Source organism: Cryptomeria japonica, chromosome 4 (genome assembly GCF_030272615.1).
Source record: "Cryptomeria japonica chromosome 4, Sugi_1.0, whole genome shotgun sequence".
Taxonomy (NCBI): domain Eukaryota; kingdom Viridiplantae; phylum Streptophyta; class Pinopsida; order Cupressales; family Cupressaceae; genus Cryptomeria; species Cryptomeria japonica.
The window spans coordinates 348933455-348957338 of record NC_081408.1 but is presented as its reverse complement, the minus strand read 5'-3'; the positions used below and the strand labels follow the sequence as shown (position 1 = coordinate 348957338).

General features: G+C 37.7%; 1 protein-coding gene across 1 annotated transcript in view; it reads right to left on the bottom strand.

Annotated features, from left to right (window-relative positions):
• LOC131063632 (uncharacterized protein At4g13200, chloroplastic) overlaps nt 1-23884 on the bottom strand; it is a 129435-nt gene that overhangs the window by 69389 nt on the left and 36162 nt on the right. Inside the window, exon 2 of the mRNA XM_057997518.2 lies at nt 5274-5428. Coding sequence (XP_057853501.2) covers nt 5274-5428 — 155 coding nt within the window. The remainder of the gene's footprint in view (nt 1-5273; nt 5429-23884) is intronic.

Sequence of the window (23884 nt, the reverse complement as noted above, 5' to 3'; positions counted from 1 at the left end):
TTAGGAACATTATCTTAGTCATCATTGTAGTTTACGTAATGTGCATGTGGATTCCCTTTAGGCATTTCCCAATTACTCATCCATGGTATGGAACCCACGAAAGATCATACAAGGCGCCTTGAGCCTATCCATCAAGTTCAAGGGCACAGAAGTACATCCATCATCCAACCTCCTAAGGGGCACTAAAGTATATCTGTCATTCGGTCTCCTGCTTAACTTGGACGAAACTTCGGCTATTTGCTCTCCTTATATGCCCACATCTCCCCTCCATAATAGGATGGCAGATTGGATGAAGCTTCAAAGGAATCTTCATCATCATTAAATATTAGAAATATAATTATCTATATTAACAATAATATATCCATTTCTACATGGATGACAAAATAGAAAATCAGTAAGGTCATGGTCTATGCATCATACATCAAACCCAATCACTTATAAAACGTACAAGGATTGTATGACTGAATATTGTTCAGTTATTCAGATTCCTACTTGATCAATCCCCCTTGATTTGATTACTCTTCTTCTATTCTTTCGATATATATATGTATGTATTTCAGCAAATATAAATAATATACTTAATGCCATAATTCCACATTAATCCTCCTAGACTCGGTTGATGGTTATAAGCAGAATCTTTGTCCTTAATTCCTTCAATAGATCGACTACTGTTTAATGCATATCTAAATCTGATCTACTGATTATATTCAGATATATATATTAGTGTATGTCAAATATACTTCCCCTCCTCAAATGAGACTTTCTTCGCTTTATATCTTCCATTGTGAGGGAGAAGTCACACCCTTTCATCATGCCTTCCCTTGGCAAGGGTCACAACCTTTCACAATTACCACCCTATCAAAGAGCCACAACTTTTCATCATTCATGTCCTTAAAAGTCGCTTCCTTATTTTTTGCCCATTCCATTCTTCTTCCATTAACCTTCCTTAATTCCTATCCTTCATTCTTTCTTCCTCTCTTCCTTCCATATCCAAAGACCTATTTCTTAACTTCCTAATTCCATTTCCAGTTTCAAATTTCATATTTTCTAGGTGCTTCTGTTGCAAATATGATTTTGTGTTGTCATTGATGTCAAACTTGTTGTCATTGATGTCAACCAAGGTCCAAAAGTTGGTCTGAAGGTATGTTATAGGTGGTGCAGTATCAAGTGTCTGCCCATTGACATATGGAGATTTATGATGATGACAGTAGAAGATATATCTAGTTGATTCCAAAGCATTGAGGATGTATTCAGACGTCTGAAGCAGATTTTTGCTATTTGTGATTGTTCCGGTGAACAGTCTTTCTAACAGAGTTCAGTATTTTGGTCTGCATTATAACGCATTGATTCATCTTTGCTTGTGGTTGTAGTATGATGTTGATGGATGCAAAATAATGTTATATCCAAGGTTTCATGTTTTCATTTGATCTGGAGTAGATTTGGTGTCGGTCTGAGTGTCGGTTTTGCAGTGATAGTGTACCTGTTTGCTGGAATGCATTGCATTCTTTCGCTTTCTGATGTTTTTGGTGTTGTGGTTCTCTAATTTAGTAATTTTGGTGTCTAGTGATGCTATGCTGTGCATCTGCAAGTGTTGTGGAGGTCTGCATCACATTTTGGGCATGTTTTGTCGAGTTGCTTTATCAGTTCTATCCTCAAGAACTGACTTGAGTGTTTCTAGTCCCTGAGGTTGTGTGCGGAGTCGAAGGTGATGGTTTGGGAGTGACTGGAAGGTGTGCCGACATGGTGTGATGCTTCACACATCCTATTTCCCTTGTGCATTGAGTTGGAGAATGTATTTGGGACCGACTATTTATACTCTACAAGTTACATCTAATTAGGTCGACCTAATTGATGTATTTTCTTTGTGCGGATGATATATAAAAGATGAGATGTTTTGGAGGATTGTATGAGTTGAATGAGAAGTTGTATATGGTGTGTCAAGTGAGTGCGAAGGTGTGCAATTACAAATGAGCAGTGATGAAATCAGTTTCAGATGTTTAGAACACTGAACTGTAATCAGCATTTTAGAGGATGCGCTTCTACTCAGCTCAACAACAATTATTCTTTGCAATCAGATCTATTGTATCTTGCCCTGAAGAAGTGATATTCAGTGTTTTGCAAGTCCTTTGTATCTTGCCCTATGGTTGTGCACCTTCACCTACAAGTCCAAATCAAGAGCATTGAGCTTCCTTGGCCTAGAGCCTAGAACTTTGTAATCTATTTTCATATAGTGAAATAGTTCTCACTATGGTTTTTCCCACTTTGGGTTTTCCACGTAAAATCTTGATGTCCTTGGGTGTTTGATCTTTTGTTTTCTGTTGTTTACTTCTGCACATGTGTTAATTGGAATGAATGATAAAGGAATGGTTAAGTTTAAATATATGCTGATACACCCCCTCCCCCCCTCTCAACATCCAAAAGCGTTCAACAGCTTTTACTCCATTTTGCAGTTTCTTCTATGTAGTGAGATTTCATTTCTAACTTTCATTCCTAGCTCTTGTATTTACTGTTTTAAACCAGATTAAAGTACTTTTATTTATGTATTTCATTATTTGATATATTTAGTAAGAGCAATGAGAAGAAAGGTTAACTATTTCCATGTAAAACACTTAGCAGTAGATCAAAACTCATTCTTTCAAAAAGACACATTTAATTTGAATGTGACAATCACTATTTCCCTACAGATTACTTGAACTATTGATTGATCCATCAAGTGCCTTCAATTCCTAAAAGCACTTAGAAGGAATGGAAAGTACAATATGAAGTGGATGGTAGAATATGAATTGATCAAGAGAGAACTAAGTAGAATTAATCAATATGCTTGCAAATTGAAACAACACATGTAACCAATTCAGAAGGAAATAAAATCACATCTGATGTTAGTCTTGGACCCTTGGTTGCATAAATCACCCTATTGAGTTTTGATTTTGCAATGTGTGTAGATCATACCTGTCATAAACACAGAAATATTTTAAAAATCACAACAAATCATTTCTCACCCCCCATTCCCTACTTTTTCATTAAAAAATCAGAAGTTTTTGCAGAAACGTGGTAAAAATATTTTCACCCATAAAATCACAATTTTATCCTTGTGTTTTTTGTTCATTTCTGTCTAATATTTATGACATTTTCTGCCATGTTCTAAAATTTTCTAGAGTAATTTGGGTTAATTTATTTAGCCTTTTTTTTTCAGATTTGAGGGTGCTCTTTGATTGATTGCATCAACTCAGCACCTTCAAATTTGGCACCCAGTTATTCAAGCCTCCAAGTAAGTTGTTTTAATTTGACATTTTTTAATTCCCTAACCCTAAACTTAAACCTTGAATTATTTTTCAAGGTTTAAGGCTAGAGCCAGAGTTTTTAATAATTAATAGTGGTACAGTACAACGCCCTGACCCTAACCATAAAGCCTAAAGATTTCTCCAACAGTTAGGGTTAGGGTACGCTACTATGCCCTAACCCTTATAATGAACCTTGAACCTTTTAGGGTTAGGATTAGGGATTGTTTACACTTTAGTATGCCCTAACACTAACCCTAAAAACATTTTCTTAGGGTTAGGTTTTTCTAATATTCTTTTGTTGTAAAATATTAAATGTATTTGCAAGTTATCCAATACATGTAATTTTGGTTCTTCAACCCCTGTAGTGTACTAACATATCATTCAATAAAATTACTCTCTCATATCTTAGGAAGTCATGACCAAGAGGCATATTTAAGGGCTATAGACGTTGGAGGAAATTACAGAAACTTTGTCCTAGAGTTATTTTTATATATCATTCTCCCTTTTTCTTCCAGTGACCTGTCATTATGAAGTGAAGTGTGCTACTACTCCGCTACCTAAACCTCAGACAAACCCAAGACTTTTTTGTACTATCTCTTTTGGTGCCAATCTACTATTACATATCAATGCACATTTTAAGCCAAACATGTCAATGCGCATTTTAAGCCAATCATGTAGTTCATCTATTTGTGAACATTCTTTCAGTGTGTTTGAACACATGCACTCCAAGAAATAAAATTGTTTTACTCAGTAGTGAATGAATGATTTGGTTTTTGTCCACCACAACCTTCACTTTTCACTCAAAACTTTAATTGCATTTCTGATTGTAAATTATAATTATTGTTTTCTTCCAGTTTGCAATTAGAATACTTCATTTGTATACATAACAAATTTATACATTATGATTGATCATATCAGGGAGTGTTGGGAACAATTGACATTGATGAGACTGATCCGAATTCAAAATGCATAGCAAATGATGAGGAACATTTTTTTATGAGAATGACCTTGCTACATTGAGGGAGGTTGAGGAGTTTGATGAAGGGCACTTGAATTGAATTAGGACAGATGTGAACATTGGAGCTTCATCATCACAACTTGAAGCCCCTTAGTGAATTGTCATGGTACTTAATAACAGCTAGCACCATTGGCTCCCTCCACTTTGTGTTAATTTGTACTTTGTAGGTTGATGCTTGTATTTTCAAATTTTTAGTGTAATTGTTTTTCAAGTTCAAACTTCAAAGTCAAATTATATAGTGTGCACTCTAATCAACAATCTCAAAATTAATGAAAAATCAACATTTCAAACTTTCTTTATTTTCTTTCTTTTCTTTTTTTTTTCTTAATTTTATTTTTTTATTATTTCTATTTTTATATCTTTATATTTACTTCAAATATAAAAAACATCAGTTTCTCTTTTTCTGCACTTTTTGGATTTCCGATTAATTGCAAAAATCTTTATCTTTTGGTTTGCCAGGTCATATTCCCATGAAATTTTTTTGCTACAATGCTCTTTGTATAACAAATGCTAGATACTATGAATCTCTGTAGCAGGGTTTAGCACAGTTCCGTCTCTTGGTAGCTCCTTTTCTGTGCATCCAGGCTGTGGCCCATAGGGACATAGTTCTATCCCTTTTAATCTACAGGCAAGGGTCCCAAATGAAATTCCTCATTTGCCTACCGAAAAAATTGTAAAGAAATAGTTGATGAAATTTTAACATTAAATTGTTCTTAGTAGTTCTTACAACCATTTGTAATTGTCCTAATAGACTGTCCATGTAAAATAGTTAAAGTCTCGTACAAAACAAAATCTCCTTGCACTATTTTGATTGTATTAGGTCAAATATTGAATGAAACTAAGTCTGGGCACTCAAACTCATGAGTTTTACGACTTCAAATTTTCAATAACGTGTAAATCTAACATAAAACAAAATCTCTTTACACTATTTTGATTGAATTTACTCGAACATTAAATCAAACTAGTATAGGTACCTGAAAATCACGAGTTTGCTTTTGCTGTTCTGCTTGCAACCTGCCAACCTCACTCAAAAACTCTCCAACAGCTGCCCCTATCCGCTCATTAAGTGCTTCAGAAAAAGCCTTCCCAATAAAAAATGCATCCAGTACAGCTTTGCTACTGCTGTTACCTATTAAATATTCAAAAAATAAATCAATGCAAGAGAGGACAATAAACAATTTACTTGTTTTTCCAGCAGCAGCGAGATTCGTCTAGAACTACAATTTAAAGAGATATTAGAATCTGAGGCAAATGAGTTGAGGGATTTGCATGTCTTTTACCCATACATGTAGAGAGAAACATATACCACATACTCGATAATATGAAAAACAAACATATTGATTGACATGAAATGCTTTGGAATTTGGATGCATCCATATGCCAGGAATGTTATCCAAAAATTTAAGGAGAAACCAGAATTGATCTAATTTAGTTATTAACTCCAAAGTTGAATATTCATATTTACAAATTGGTTGGGAAATGTTATAAGTAGGATATTCAACAGCTTTGCAAGATAGATAAAGTACAATTCACATTGCTACAGTTGCAGTTATGAATATAAGGAAAGCAAGTTAGATGATAAAGCATGAAAATAAGTAGACCACATCATTATCAAAAACTTTTGTAAAAGATAGCCTCTCCAATTACAACCACTATTCACAACAACGTTACAGGAAGAAAATTGTGTAGAAGATTGACTATAATGATGTCAATAAGTCTAATAACATGAATGCAAATTCAATAAAGTCATAGAAATCTCATGTTGGTGAGATCAAGAGAAGTCAAGATGCTTAATGATGGAATTGTTGCAGCGCATCTTGTCATCTGCCTCCCAGCCAAAAAAACTCATAAATGAATACTGGATTTTTAGTGGGAGGATTCTTACAGAGAAGTATGAAAACATAGAACTACCTTGAAATAAAATGGGGAGCATACTGATATATGTTAGTTCCAATCTATGTTCCCAGTATGGGTTTGGGTTCAGCAGTTTGCCAACTTTTTCCCTACGTTCGCCCATAATCTATGTTGTGCATAGTGAGCTGCAGGATGCAAACCTGAACTGACATCATAGGTTGAAATTAATGTATCGTACTATCCTCCCCATTTTATGTAAAGGTCCTTCTATGTTATCATACTTCCCGTATTAATGTATATCGATACGCCAAATCATTGAACTCAACCTAAATTAGCATCAAAGATTGGAATTGATGTATATTAGTATGCTCCCTACTTTATGTCTATCTGTGTAAAAAATATTCCAAATAAATTGAATTGAATAGTCAAAACCCTTCACTCCAAATAAAGCCCAAAAGTGTTCTTGCCAACCTTTCCAGAATAACAAAGGGTCCATACCTCAAAGGTTTTGTTTTCCAAACTACTTCTTGGAGTTTATCTTTACCCATCTACAACCATACCTTGTCACCCACCTTAATCTCATGCTCAATACAATGTTGACCATGTTTTCGCTTGTACCTATCTTGGTTCACTTTCAACTTCTTTTGCACCTAAAGATATACTTGTTAGATTAGACTTACGAATTTCTCAACCTTCTCAACCTCAAAATCAATATTTTCTCTTTCTGTTATGAATACCCAGCAACAACATCAAGTGGGCTTAGAGGGAAGTAGCCATAACATGCTTCAAAAGGTGAAAAAATTATCGTAAGAGTGTATGACCCAGTTACAAGAATGCTGAAAATATGCAAGAGTTTCATCCCACATCTTAGGATGCTTCATATTGTAGCCTCAAGGTAACTGAACCAATGTTCTATTTACTACCTCAATTTGCCCATCCATTTGAGGATGGAAAGCAATACTTCACTTCAATCAAATATCCATCTTGTCCCATATAGTGCACAAAACTTACCAAGGAGCCTTGAATCTTGGTGTAATATAAACTCTACAACAAGCCAAAGTGTACCGACACACTTGAAGAGAAACATTCAACTGCATCCTTACCAGTTAATGTCTTTTTTGCATGGGAATAAGACACACATCTTGCTAAACCTATCAACCACTACGAAGATATAGTGATATCCTTTCCTTGTCAGTGGCAAACCACCTATGAAATTCATTGAAATACTTTCCCATGGTCATGATGGGACTGCAGAGGGTGGATAGAAGACCAGTTTCCAATAATCTCGCTTGCTAACACTACCTTACAACTCCAAACAAACTTTGCACATCACTTTGCAAATAAGGCCAATGGGCATAGTGTTGTAAATTGTATATGGTTTTGGTGACCCCAAGGTGACTAATCACCTTATAGATGTATCCTCTCTCAAAAAGACTAATCTCCTCTCTTTGGGAACGCATAACAAGCCCAACTTCAAGAGAAAACCATCTTTCACATAGAAATCAATCTTCGGAGTGAATTCATATTTCTTGCCTTACTTAAGCTGCTGGTATAGATCTGAAATCCTTGTCATGCTCATAATCCTTTGTATAAACTTCTCTTGTAAAGGGTTTCAAAATAGATATTGTACTTACCATTATCAACAATGGTGACCTTGACAACAAATCAACAAGCTTGTTTAGTACTCCTCTCTTGTATCTTATGACCAAGTGGAATTGTTGAAGAAGCCCCATTCACTTGTAATGGCATGCTTGCTGAAGCTTAGATTGTGCTTGCAAATATTGCAATGGTTAATGGTCTATGTGCATGATGATCTCCTTGCCTAACAAGTAATGCTTCCACTTCTTCACCACTTGCACCAATGCATAATTCTCCTTGTCCTCAATGCAACACCCAAGAATGGATCCCTAAAACATTTCCAAATGATAGCACACAAGCCTACATCTTTGCATAAGAACAACTCCCATAGCATAGTAACTAGCATCCATCTCCACCTCATTGCAAATTCAATAGAGCCAACATAGAGGCATTGCTTATTTTCTTCTTCAACTCCTCAAAGTCTTTTTGCTACATATTACCCACTTCAAGCTCTTTTCCATGACCTATTATTGCATGTAAAGTTGCTGCTATAGAAGAAATGAATTGGCAAACTTCCTTAAGTATTGAGCTGCCCCTACAAAACTTTTTGTTTCAAGGTGTGCAACATGTTCTTCATATGTCCAGCTGAAAACAAGTATGTCATCCAAATATGACTATTACACACTCATCAATAAGAGGGTGTGACACTTCATTCATCAGCCTCATGAGCATTGTTGGTGCATTATACAACCTGGATGGAAACTCTAACCACTCAAATAGCACTTGCATGGTCTTGAATGTTGTTTTCCATGCACCATCCTCTCCTATCCTAACTTGGTGATAACCAGAGCTTAAATCCAACTTTATGAAGAACGTAGCATTCTGTAACCGATCTATCAAATCATCAATATGAGGAAGACAGTACTGATTCTTTACCACAATTTTTTTTAATGCTCTATAATCAATGCATAGTACCATCTTTCTTCAGCACCACTACAGTAGGAAAACCACATGGTAATGTATTGGTTCTTATCACACCACATTCCAATAACCCATGCAGCTGCTCTTTCAATTATTAGCCTTCAACACTTGCCAATTGAGACCTATTTTGGGTTACTGCCAATCGAGTAATAGTTGTATTTCATGCTCAAAGAATCTGCAACAAGGCATCCCTTTAAGCTCTTCAAAAAGCTCACTATTACAACATATAAACTTGTAATAAACAGCCCTCTCTTTTTGTTGAAATTTACTTCATCTGAAAATGAGATACAATGCAATAACCTTTCCACTTTCTAGTCACCCAGATCCTGAAATGGGCAAGGTGAGAGCATACGGTGTTCAGGATTTAAAAAATTAGCTTGAATGCTGTATTGAAAGGAAATGCACTAGGCGGCAAGCCGACCATTCTCACTTATACAGTGTAGTGCTTATACAATACCGAAAATGAAAAACAAGCCTCTTCCACTTATTCAGTGGTGAGCGAAAACAGAACCTCCACTTATTCAATGGGAAACAAAACAACTCTTCCACTTATTCAGTGGTGAGAGATAATTACAATATTACCACTTGTTCGGTGGGGTTAAGTACATCAGCAATAAGCAAGATCAAACCCACTGGTGGTACTCCATACTACCATCCAGTCTTTAGAACATAAAATGCATAGAAATATAAGCTCTTCGGCAGTATGACCATCCGAAGCATTACAAGATTAGTTCATATGCATTATAAACACTGCTTAAGAGGATTAACTGCTGATATAGTGATATGAAGTGCTGATAATAACAAACTGCTGTAACACCCCAAAATAAAGCCAAGTACCATGAACCAAACACCTTAACCACGAAATAACTATGTGATACCTTGTTTGAATGATGAAGAGTGCTGGTGCAGGTTTGATAATGCTTTGAAACACTCTCCAACAGATCTGGACAGCAAGTAAATCACCCAAAAACACTACCAACTCGTCCCCAACACATCACATATTAACATAGGCAGATACAACACCTCAAAACAGCCCCAAACTTCACCAATACACACTAAAAGGAGTATGTATGAAACTAGCAAATATAATCAGATATGTGCAGGTCTGTGAAATGCTAGTACAGCAGCTACAATCATCACAATCTCTCCCAAAACTCACGATACCACTGTTTATTCATCATGAAATGCTTTTAAAGCTGCAAACATAGATAAGGCGACTGCAAACAAAGCATTTTAGCTTCTAGACTTATTTCTAGGATTCCCACACCCCCACTTCAAGCTTGTACGACCTCTCAAATATGACTCCATTCTCCTTCAAATTGGTATGGCCTGCATTGGTCAACAAGGATAACAACAAAAACTCATAATACTTCAGAAAATTATTCAAGTTTTTCCATCAGCAATATAGCCAACAAAAGGGTCAGCAAGCAAGGTGTACGGCCAGTTGGGAATACTCTTAGATCAACCTTAAAACCTTCAAAAACTTCTGAAAATATTGAATACTTACAACAATGTTAGCAACCCACCATATCAATTCAAAGTACATCAAAAATATCTACACATGCAAACAAAATTGGAACTTCTTTTACAACTAACTGGTGATTTCTGGATGAAATCACTGCAACCAACTAGGGGGGGTTTCATCCCCGAAACCGGCAATTCCAAGGGGGGTTTTGTCTTCAAGAAATTATGGAAGAACTCAGGTTCTCTCCAACAGAAAAATCAATATCATTTTATGGCTAACCTTGTAAATGACCTTCAACCTCCTTTTATAACTTTTCTGAAGGGAAATAACCATAATTTGAAAATAATAATTACATTATCCTCCAAAATGACCTTTATGAAAAATAATAACATTTATCATGTGCAAAAGGCCCCTTTCCCTGGGCATTCAACTTGACTAACAACTTAACACCCTTTTAACAAGCTATTACACTAAGTTGTCCTTCTTTACATTTTAATATTAGACAACTTGAGTGAATAATTAATTAAAATTTAAATACTAAATAATTTACCCTAGCTATGAAAAGTACCAGAATGATGTAACTATGCAATTGTGATCATGCCAAAGTGATCCCAAAGTCTTAAGACGATGATTTAAAACAACTGGGTGAATTACTAAAAATAGCATGCTCCTCCAAGAAGTTTGGAGAGCTCCCAAGAAGCTGGAAATCAATTTTGAAAGCATCACAAGGCTCACCAAGACCAACTGCACTCATTGCCAAGAACCAAAGTCACTTTTAACCAACCCTAAGCACTCCGAGAAGTTTAAATTTCTTCTTAACTCCCCAAGTAGCTTATGAAAAAACTATAAAAATGGGCTAACTGCTCACAAATCAATTTTTCTTAATATGGGAACATTACAGAACTGATCTATACATTTCTTCTCTTTGTTGGTATGCACCCCATGCATGGTTTAAACCTCCACATACTCTTCTTGCTTGCCCCTCAAATCAACAATGCTAATTTGCCATTTGCATTGATCAAATGCCTAGCTTGAGCTGCACTTTCCTAGAAACATTAGATTTACCATCATAGGGTTTGATCATCATTTCTTCTCTGTCCTTACCCAAACAATACTTATTCAATCTCCAATTGAATATTGCATCCCTCTCATAGAGGTAGGAACTTCCAAATACAACCCAAAAACATCCAAAGGTACGACATCAACTATGACCGCATACTTGAAGTCTATGGAGAACCTAAATTTGATCATACATTGTGTCTTGACTGAAATCTCCATGCTTTTGTTTCAGCCATCCCACAAACACAGATTTTGGTGTTTCCTTGTTTCCAAACCAAGCTATTCTACCAAGTTTTTGCGAAATCAAGTTCGCTTGAGAACAAGTATAAAAGACTATCTACTTTTCTCCCTTTTTTCTAGGCTTTGACATGAAACAACTTGGTAATTCCATCCTCATTTTGAGCATCATCTCTTACTACATTTGCTCCCTTTCGCATGGTTGCACATGATAACCATCCATGTACATCCGAAGTACATTCCATCTTCTTCACTTTCTAAATGAAATTATAAACAAGATGACTAATGGCCTAATGTTAGATAAACCAAATTATACTCTTAATATCTAAGTTACCAGGTTTGTTGGCTGCCTAGCCTGATCCGGGTCCGGTTCACACCAGGTCCAAGTTACCAGTTCTGTTCGCCTAAGGTTCGGCAATCTCTGCAAGTCCGTCGAAATTTTTTGCAAGGGAACATTTTTGCCAGTATTTTGTCAAAAAATTTGCTACGTATTTGTCGCCGTGTACACCTAGAGCGAAATCGGGTGGAGAATGGAGTCAAGTGGAGTATGGCACAATAATTTTAGAAGACTAAGTCACTAAAGTTTAATCTTTTAAAATATTTAATTTAGATATGTTAATTATTATATTTTAGTATTTATAATACTTATGTTAACTTTTTAATATATTCATAATCTAATAAAGGTGAATTTATATTTATATATAAATAAATATATATATATAAATAAGTATAAATAAATAAATATAAATAAATAAATATATATAAATAAGTATAAATAAATAAATATATATAATAACATTAAATATATATATATATATATATGATTTTTACATTGTTTTTGTACTAACGAACCCAAAACCCATTTCAAAAAATTTCTGTACCGGCGAACTGGATTCTCGAACCTAAACCTGAACCCGAATCTGAACCGACAACCTAGCTTAATATTGCACAATCATACAACAAACAAAACTTCAAAATATGGAAGCATGCACAAATAATTACACCTTCAAATCAGTCTTTCATTACTTCAAAAAACTTATAGGTAACCTCTAAGACAGATATTACTCAAAACTGCATGAAAAGTATATTATTATATTTCTATCTTGCTCCTAACAGTATACTAATTTAGCTAAAAATTTGATCTTCCGAAAATCAGCTTTATCACTTGTGAGGACAAAATGGAAGAACAATTACACTTTACACTTATTTAGCTAAAAAAATAATTTTCAGTTTAATCCTTAAAATTGAAATACAAGATTCCCTACACATTCACACTGAACTTGTGTAAAAGTTCCTATCCAAGCTAAAACTTTAACACTCCCTCCTAGTGAGGAAGGAATTTTGAACCATCTATCAACAACTTGCTAATTTGTTACTTCCTGAAAACTACAAGGCTCTATGATGCTACTCATCAATGCTATGTAGTAAGGAAACTTCTTTAGAGGCTTGCTCTCCTTGAACGTGCTCCTAGGAGCCTCAACATCCTCCCCAGCATTCCTCAATGTCTATGTGAGCCATTAAGGTCTTCTAACAAAACTCGAAGAGGTTGAAGTCTCTCCCTCCTCATCTAAAGACTGTTGTTCTAAACTGGAAGCCATCAATGTCTTTGGAAACCCAAGCTCAACCTTTGAAGCTTCCTAAATCCCATCCTCTGTCACTAAAAAGATCTAATAAATATTCTCGGATGCAAAGTATTCCTCAAAGTTCACATCTCTGCTAACTACTGCTTTCTTATGCTTTGGAAGAAAGACCTTGTAAGCCTTTGAAGTCGAATTGTAACCCATGAATAAACCCTTCTTGTTGGAAGGTTCCAACTTGATCTTCTTCTCTACAAGTATATGAATATAAACTGGACAACCAAAGATGAGGAAATGACTCACCTTTGGCTACACACTAAATGCCTCTTCTGGTATCTTGTCCTCCAAGATCTTGTGAGTACACCTATTCTAAATATAGACTGCTATAAGACATGGTTTTGCCCAAAGATGAATTAGCAAGCCTTGGTTATGAATCATGGCCTTAGCAGCCCCTATTATGGGTTGATTCTTCCCTTCTGCAAACCCATTATATTGTGGGCTGTATGGAATAGTAAACTCCCTATTTATACCTACTTTCTTGTAGAAACCCTTGAACTCCTTAGAGGTATACTCTCCCTCATTGTCCATTCTCAAGACCTTGATCTTCTCTTATTGGATTTTCAATTAGAGCTTTAAACTCCTCAAACTTACTAAAGACCTCATCCTTGGCCTTTAAGATGTAGATCCACATCTTGTGAGAGAAGTCACCAATGAAGAAGTAGATCCACGTCTTGTGAGAGAAGTCACCAATGAAGGAAACATAATACATGCATCTCACAATTGATCCTACTGACATCAATATGTACTAAGTCTAGAATCTCCTTAGACCTATGCCCACAGCTTGGTAAAATAGCCTTGACATGCTTGCCAGATGTGCATCCTCTACATACTCCCCATTGTTCAATACTGAACTCTGGAAGTCCTAAGACGATCTCCATCAAAATAGGTAATGCTTTGTGGTGCAAATGACCCATCCTCTTGTGCCATAACTCGAATAGATTGTCACTGTTATGAACTAGAGCTTGAACTAGCTCACATTTGTAGCTTGTGTAGATTTCCTTCTCTTACTAACTCACATTTGTAGCTTGTATAGATTTCCTTCTCTTACACCTATTACCTGTCCAATATCTAAGCTCGACCCTTTCGGACTAATAAGAACTTGTTGATTCTTGAATTCTATAGCATAGCCCTTTCCTCCATCACCGAAACTAAAAGTAAATTTTCCCCAAGACTAGGAACAAACAAGTAACAACACATCATCAAACTCCAAAGAGTTGTCTAGTTGTAGTTGAAAGGGAATTGTACCAACTTCTGCTACTAGATACTTGGCATCATTACCAAGCTCAACCTAAACTCACAAGTGATGTTCCTTTAAGTTGGTAAATTATGGTCTAGTTGATGTCATAAGCCTAGAAGCACTGTCATCCACATACCAAGCATTCCTTGGAACCAAGCTAGTAGAAAGACAAGAAACCATTGAGAAATCTTTCACAAATTTGGCAACAAACTCAATTATCTGAGTTTCCGTAGACGCTACTACTTCCTTCTCTTGTTGCTTTCCCTAGCTCTTCTATGTCTAGACATTGTGATGCATATTGACCAAACATATGACAACTATGACACTTGATTTTACTCAAGTGCTTCCCAAGCTGTAAGGATCCTTCCTCATCATTCCCCTTACGCTTGATGTTTGACTCCATTCCTATCTCAAAAACCTAGGTTGCAAACCATTGAAACCCTAGCTACATGGCTATCCTAGCCACTATTATAAATACAATCAAAATTTAGTATGTGGTTTTCAATATTCATCAAAAGTATTTAGATCAAGCTCATCATTTGAACCACAAGTAAATGGAGTGCCTCTCCCACAAGGTACATCAAGTATAAGAACCTCATCATCATCTATATTGAATCTACCAAACTCTGCAATAGATGCACCCAAGTTTGTATACTTAGGGGTTATATCCCAATTCTTCGTTGTTTGTCCCTTGTAGTCATCTTGCTTATATGATAGGAGACGCAAGTTGGATAAGATATAAACCGTCTTCTATATTTTTTGCAGCCAACTAATTACACTTCACTAAGTCGATAAACGAATATGTACTCCAATCTCATTTGGCTGAAGAAAAACTTACAGCCTATTGAAATTGGCGAGAAAACCAACACACTTAAAAATAAAAAATAAAAAAGAAATTGAAGTATGGTAAATACTGAAGTCTACAAATGTTAAAAAATAAATAATAAAAAAATGCTTACTTGTGATTGAATCTTGATTGCAAGAGGCTAGAGGAACAAATAATCTTGCCCATGGAGGAACCACCATGTACATGCATCTTCCTTGTATTGGTCTTGAAGAACAAAAATGCTATGATCTCGTCTAGAGATGAACCTATCAAACTCTTTCCTAACATTATCCACCACTTTTGGATCTAAAAAGATTCTTCAAAAGGCCAACTTGTACCCATTAGAAACTTCACTATTTCTACATGGTGCAATTCTCCTTGGAAAAGAATGTAACTTTGTGCTATAGTAATTAGGAGATAACGCATATGCAAGGAGATGCAATGGTGTGTTCATCTTGTTCCAACAATGATGAATAATTTTTTCCACACTTCAAAAAAATGTTTCTTCAAGGTCATTCTCTTTTTGTTATGACCTTTATTTTTCTATCATGGAGTCAAGGCAAGTCCGCCTAGAAAACAAGCAATGTGGCATGACATGAAGCGAGAAATATAGCTCACAGCATAACTGATGTCAGGTCTAGTGGCAGTGAGATAGATGAGGCTGCCCACTAGTTGCCTGAATGAAGACTCATCCACTACAGGTGAATCTGATTTGGCTGATAATTTGAGCCCTATCTCCATAGGTGTAGATGAAAGTTTACAATCTTGCATTCGAAACTTATCCAGTAGGCTCTTGGCATACTTTGACTGAGAAATGAATATGTGGCTATCAATCTGCCAAACCTCTACACCGAGACAATAATGGAGAAGTCCCAAATCTGTCATATCAAAATGCTAACACAAATTTTGTTTGACCTGCATGATCAGATGTGTTGCATTGCCAGTAATGATGAGATCATCAACATAGACTACTAGAAATAGAATATCATCACTAGTATGTTTGACATACAAATTGGGATCTGAAGGACTCCTCTAAAAGCCTTGATCAATCAAGTCCTTATCAATTTTGATGTACCATGCACGAGGAGCCTGTTTGAGGCCATAGAGTGCTTTGACTAGTCTACATACCTGGTGTTCTTTACCAGCAACCTCGAAACCTGGAGGTTGCATCATGTAGACTTCTTCCTGCAAATCACCATTAAGAAAGGCACTCTTGACATTCATTTCATGGACTTTCCATCCAAATTCAGCTAAGATAGCGAAGACAAGCCTAATGGTACTCATCTTGGCTATGGGAGCAAATGTCTCCTCATAGTCGATGCCCTCCTTCTGTGAAAACCCTTTTGCCACCAACCGAGCCTTGTACTTATCAAGGCTTCCATCAGCTTTATACTTGACTTTAAACACCCATTTGCAGCCAATGGGCTTCTTCCTTGGAGAAAGATCAAACAATACCCAAGTGTTGTTTTTCAAAAGACTATGTTGCTCAGCTGCCATAGCCTTTTCCCACTCAGGTACACCTTTAGCCTCTGTATATGTTTGAGGCTCATAAATACTGTGAATGTTGGCCATAAGAGCAAAATTAACTGTGTTGCTTGCTCTTACCTCTAACTGATCTACCCTCAATGAGCTCATCATCATGAAGATCACCAATGGTCTTGGCCCACCACTTAGGCCGGAGAGAAGAAGTACCAACATCTGCTGCAGGATGAAGATTACCTGGAATAGCTGGAGCAAGCTCCTCTGGATGTGGATCTAGAAGATCCTGAGGAAAGTCAGGGGGTGCAATGTCATGCCTGGGAGACCCCACAACTTTAGAGTCAACCGAATCCCTCCCATCAGGTGGAGCTAAGGGAAGACAAACACCCATACTTGCAGCCTTTGGAGATTGATCCTCAGTGCTCAAATCAGGAGAGGAAGGCTGAAAAGGCCCTCTTTCTTCATCAAATACTACATCTCAGCTGAATATGAGGCGATTAGTGTCTATATCAATCAACCGATATGCCTTGTGGTTGTCACTGTAGCTGGTGAACATCAATTTCTGACTCTTTGGATCCAGTTTGGTGCGCTTGGCATCTGGAATCCAAACATAAGCTGTAGAGCCAAAAACTTTCAAATGACTGATTTTGGGCTTCCTGCCAAACCAAGCTTCCTCTAGAGTCATCTTCTTAACGGCCTTTGTGGGAGACCGGTTCAGAAGGTAGACTGTAGTGAAGACCGCTTCCGCCCAAAAGTGTTTTGGAACATTTCTATGCTCCAACATAGACCGAGCCATCTCAGTGACTGTACGGTTCCTGCGCTCAACAACACCGTTCTGTTGTGGGGTGTAAGGTGTGGTAAGTTGATGCTTAATGCCATGTGATGCACAGAAGTTGGTGAACTCTGTAGAACAAAATTCCCCTCCATTGTCGGACCGAAGAGTTACTATCTGACAACGAGACTCTTTTTCCACTAAGGCCTTAAACTTCTGAAACATGGTGAACGCCTCTGATTTCTGCTTAAGAAAATAAACCCGCATGCGTCTGCTTAAATCATCAACAAATAATAGAAAATACCTACATCCAGTGACTGATGGAGTGTTCATGGGACCACAGATATCTGCATGAACGAGCTGCAAGACCTTGGATGCTCTCCAAGCGTCTCCATCTGAAAACGGAGTCCTATGTTGCTTTCCAGCTTAGAACGCTCTGCAAACTCCATGATTCTGAGTTTGAATCTCAGGTAATCCTACAACGAGATCCTCTCAAACCAACAGAGAGAGATAGTGGACATTCAAGTGTCCATATCGTTGATGCCAACGAGTGCTGATGGTAGTACTCCTAGCTGCCATAGCGAGCTCTTGAGAACTAGTAGAATCAACAAGTTTATAAAGACCTTGATCCTCAATGCCAACTGCAACTGTAGTGCGAGTTTCCCTGTCAACTATCCTGCACTTGTGCAACCTGAAGACGACATCCAGTTGTGGTGAATGTTACATTATCTGACTGACTGACAATAGATTGAGCTTCATTCCAGGTACAAAGTATACATTGAGGAATAAAATCCCTTCCACCAGATGAAATCTCTACGTTGCCCTTGCCGACAACAGTATACTCTTTGCCTCCACCAAAGATCATTGAATCAGTGAAAGGCATGTACTCTGTAAACCAATCCCAACGATGTGTGAAATGCCGAGAGGCTCCAGAGTCAATGTACCAAGCTGATGATTGAACATCATCAGAGGAGGTTTGGGCCATGAATGCATATAAGGCAGATTCCTTCTGATCAGGATGTGTGGCAAAATTGGCTTTTTGCTTGGACCCTCCCTGTTTGGATTGTTGGGATGCTATCAATTTTCTGCAATCTTTCACCAAATGGCCATATATATGACAGTAAGAACACTATAAGCTCTTCTTTTTGGAAGACTGTTGAGGTTGACCTTGACCTTGTCCTTTCTGCTGGAAGGACAAAGCTTTACCCTTGTACTTATGCGAAGCTGAGGCTGTGAAAGCCTGTTCAGTGGATGAACTAGTGCTGCTTCCATCGATCCTGCTGTAGCAGCTTGTTGCAGAGATTGGGAAACTTCAAATCAACACTAGTAGAGGAGATATTGAGCGTATCAATGAAATGCTCGTAGGATCAAGGAAGGCTTTTCAGCATGATCACTACCATATCCTCTTCCACCATGGTTCGGCCTATAGTTTCCAACTGATCACGGATGTCCTTGATCTTCATAAGATGTACCCGGATAGTTCTCATCCATTGTGATAGAAAACAACATATTCTTTAGAAAGAAAGCTCGACTCTTGTCGAACATTTCATGAAGATCCTTCAAAAGATCCCAGATCTCTTTTGTTGTTTTACCTTAAGGCACCTGTGGGAGCTTATCATTTGTGACAGAGGGTTTGATAAGCATGATAGCCTCTCGATTCTGCACATCATGTTTGTCTTGATCATCACCTATTGTTGTAGGACGAGATTTCTTGCCCAAAACAAGTTGATCAAGGCAACGATACTCAAAGATGGTAAGCATACACTATTTCCAAGTGTTGTAGTTGTGGTCGTTGAACTTCTGATTGTGTTCCAACATGATGTTGGTTAATGATGCCATCACGGAAATTGAGGTTGATTGAGGTCAACTGAGTGAAAGCAAGAGATAGAAGAACTTGATTTGTTTTTAAATCAGAATAGAAGCAACTGCTGAAAAAATTGAAACCCTATAAGAGAATTCTGGCATGAATTCCAAGGCACGAATTTCGAGGTCTGGAAGAAACCCAGAAATTAAAATTTTCTGCAAACTTAAAACAGCATAAACGGTGCCCAGAAGACAGCAAAATTCCAGACGTCCATAGAATTAGCAGAAATTGCGAACTATTTTTAAATTCCAAGGCAAATTCGCTGGCAAAAAATTTGAGGCACAGAAAATGAGGCACCTAGAAAAATCTGAGACCGACCTAGAAAAGCTCTCGAAAAAACTGTTGATGTGTCTTTTGTACACGACCAAACACAAAATAAAATACCTAAAGGTACCTTATCCTCTCTTGAATAAAACTTCCCTGAATGCTGAAGATCTCGCAGAAGGATCAATCGGAGTAGCTCCAAGGTTCTGATTGTAGGTTCTCTACGTGTGGATAAGCTCTTGCGGTATGATGTGATTTTGCTGGAATCACAAGGGGACTTACATTCGATGACCTGAGCGTCTGATTTTCATTGGATATTATCGGAACGTGAGACTTTACTGGTCTTTGATTTTTAAAAGAGGGAAAAGGATAAGGGTTGCAGAAGGATCTAATTCTAACACTAAGAATGTAGGAGCAATGGATGACCTTTGATGAAACTCTAACTAAGTCTTGCTCTGACATGCTAGGATCATCTCCACAAGGTTAGTGCGATCTTCTAAGGATAGCTTTATGATGTTCAGATCACCGCTACAAGCATAGACACCGTCAGGTTAATGCATATCAATGAAGAAGCGATAATTCAAGTTAAGCTTAAGCTGAATGATTCTAGTTGACTACGCAAGGCAAGTTTGCAATCAACAAACTGCTAGTAGTATGGATATACAAATTTCACCATCGATCATACTAATTTCTTCTATTCATCTAATAGCATGAAATTAAATTTGAGAAGTATAGAGACCATGCAAATTGTTGAATCAACCCATAGAATTCACCATTTCTTCAATGAAGTTTACAAGTCTTTTGCAACAATATCGTGGCAACAATCTTTGCCTTCTCTTTCTACTCTACTCTAACTATTTCCTACTCTCTGACTATTCACTATTTTCTATTAACCTTTACAAATGAGAAGCCAAGGCTTTATATAGAGAACCCTTTACAAACAGACGGCTTTGATTGACTTAAAACCAATGGCTAGGGTTACAAGATAGAAACCCTAATTAGGGTTTGCTACAACAAACTTAGCCAATTAGAAAATTACATTACTGGAGCGAGGACCAATAGGAAGCAAGGGTAGGTACACCGAAGTTTTTGCTGCCTCCGATAAATTAGGTACATCGAATCTGGTCATGCTAAGGTGAACCAATCCGATCGGAGGAATGATGACTGGGATGCCACCTTGTCTAACGCTTGTGACTTGGTTGATCCTTTTTTGTCTCTGACGTGATGAATGATGTACTTCCTTTGCTTGATGAGGCTTCCTTATTGTCAAGTCTTCCTTCTCCAGTAGCATATCTCACTCTGAAGTGTTGGCAAAGCCTTTCTTTGTCATCATGTGGTTCCTTAGTGTGGCGAAGTGAAGGTTTTGGCAACTTCTTGAACACCTGTAGTTTTCCAACGCTTCAAAACACCTTGAGTCCATCTTTGTGCTTTTGGAATGTCCTTGATGAGGATGGACTGGAATAGGTCGTCCTTGTCCTGGCCTGATTTTCTTTCACCTGCAACACAAACCAAAAGATGATCAAGTACACATGATATATTTATCCTATTCATAGCATTTCTTACCTCAAATTATTAACAAGAAGGCATCGAGATAGAATTTGTCTTAGAATCCTTCCCAGGGACAAGCCCTATAAGAATTTCGCTCTGGACCCTTTGGAAGGGTCAGGAGCGAATTTTGCATTCTTGGCTCAAATTCTTCTCACTTTGTGACCATACTCGCTCAGATGCATGTCTAAGGATGCCCTCAATCTCAACCAATACCAAGCTTGATGCAAAATTGGAGCAAAATGGAGTTTTAAAGGATTTCGCTCTGGACCCTTTGGAAGGGTCAGGAGCGAAATTCCTGAATTAGGCTCAAATTCTATCATTTCTTCACTCCAAAATGCCTCCAAGACAAGCATATGCTAGCCTTCTCTCCACCAAAGCCTAGGAATCCACCACTTGACCTTCATCATGAGCAAATTAGGTGAAATTGAGAATTTCGCTCTGGACCCTTTGGAAGGGTCAGGAACGAAATTCTTGACTTGCTTGTTTTCCTTCACCAAGGTCTATCCTTTTCACTCTCTATACTTGGACTCTCATCTTTTGATCCCTCTCCCATGCACGCAACACTTGTTTGACCCTCAAAATGGTTAGAAAGGAGAATTTCGCTAAAAAATCATGGCCAGGGACAAGATCTATTTAAGATTTCACTTTGGACCCTTTGGAAGGGTCAGGAGCAAAATCCTAGTTTAAGCTCAAAATCTTGATCATTGGTGGCCACAATCAATTCAAAGGCATGCCTAGGGGTCCTTCCAAGCTCAATCTACCTTGATCCACACTTAGCTTGACACAAAAATGGAAGGAAAAGAGGGATTTTGGGAATTTCACTTTGGACCCTTTGGAAGGGTCAAGAGCAAAATTCTAGTTTTGAGCACATTTCTTCATTCTTTCAACTCCAAACCACCTCAAAAGGCAAGGACACGTCACTCCACACCTATCTATGCCATAAAGACCAAGGATTTGACCATCTCCAAGGGAAAATAGGTGTCCTTCAAGAATTTCGCTCTGGACCCTTTGGAAGGGTCAGGAGCGAAATTCTAGTCAAGAGCGAAATTCTAGTCAGGAGCGAAATTCCTTCACGTTTGGTGATCATAAGCAACTCAAAGCCATGCCTAAGGACATCTTCAATCTTGATCCACACTTGGCTAGACATAAAATTGAGAGGAAAAGGTAGATTTTAGGAATTTCGCTTTGGACCCTTTGGAAGGGTCAGGAGCGAAATTCAAGATTGAGGCTTGATTCTTCATTCCCTTCGCCCTCATTCACTTCCTAAGGCAAAACATGTTGATTTACTTCCAAATACTCCCAAGGAACTAAGATCTTGGTCCAAACAAGGAAGAAATGGGTGTGTTCTTGGAATTTTGCTCTGGACCCTTTGGAAGGGTCAGGAGCAAACTTCTTGACTAAGGTTGATTTCACACTCCATTGCTTCTCTTTGCCTTCAAGCTTGATCAAACTCACTTCTCCTCACAATAATCAAATCCATCTGCCATCCTTTTAGCTCAAAACAAGGTCGTTTTCATCATTTTAGGCAAGATAGGGGGTCAAACTGAGGATTTCGCTCTGGACCTAGGCCAAGGACAAGACCTATAGGGAATTTCGCTTTGGACCCTTCGGAAGGGTCAGGAGCGAAATTCTCGTTTTGGGTTGATTTCTACCACTTCATCGCCTCAAACCTCTTCTCAAAGGCAAATATGCATCAAAGCCTCCTCAACCATGCCTCAAAAATCCAAAACTTGGCCATATCAAAGAGAAAAATAGAGGAAAAGTGAATTTCGCTTTGGACCCTTTGGAAGGGTCAAGAGCGAAATTCTCATTTTAGGCTCATTTTCACCTTTTTCCTCCCTTCTTTGGCATGGATATAACTTATTAGGCCTCTCCTGATCATCCTCCAGTCCAAGTTAGCATTCACTTCAAGGTTTTGTGAAGAAAAAAGGGTCTCATATGAATTTTGCTCTAGACCATTTGGAAGGGTCAGGAGCGAAATTCCTCCTTATGCTCAAATCCTGACTTCATTTTCATATTTCTTCACTCCAAATAAGTGTTTTGCCCTCAATAAAGCCTAGGAATGAGTTAGTTCTAAGTTTGGATCAAAGTAGAATGTCCTATAGAGGAATTCGCTCTGGACCCTTTGGAAGGGTCGGGACCGAAATTGAAATTCGCTTTGGACCCTTTGGAAGGGTCAGGAGCGAAATTTGACATTTTGGTCTCTCCGTCGGGATTCATATATGGAATATAACATTTAAGTATAAGTCTTATACTTTAAGTTATATTCCATATATACTGTCAAGATGTTTGAGAGTAGTTTCGGACCTCCAGGAGTTATAATGCAAAATCTAGTTTTTGGAGGATTCTTCAATTTTCCAGACTTAGTCAAATTTCAGGATTAGGATGACATTCCAGACTTCATCACTCACCAATTTGACCTAACTCAGATCTTCAAAGATGATATTCACTCACCAAGCTTCATTGACCTCCTGAAACTCAAACAAGACACTATTAGCAACAAGAGCAAAACTAGGCCTAAGGGAGACTTTCAAAGAAACCCTAACCTGAAGCACCTGCTAACTCCCCCTGGCTCAAGCAAAGCCTGCCATCCTAGTGATCCCCCTGGCGACACTCAAAATGCAAAGGCTAACAGACAAAACCCTAAAAACCTAGAAAGCAAAAAGTAGGGGTCCCCATTTACAATGGGGCGATGTGTGAATACGTCACAACAAAACCCACCAAGAATCTGAAAATAGAATGCAGATCCGATGGCTCAAAAATTGAGGCACGAAAAAACGATGC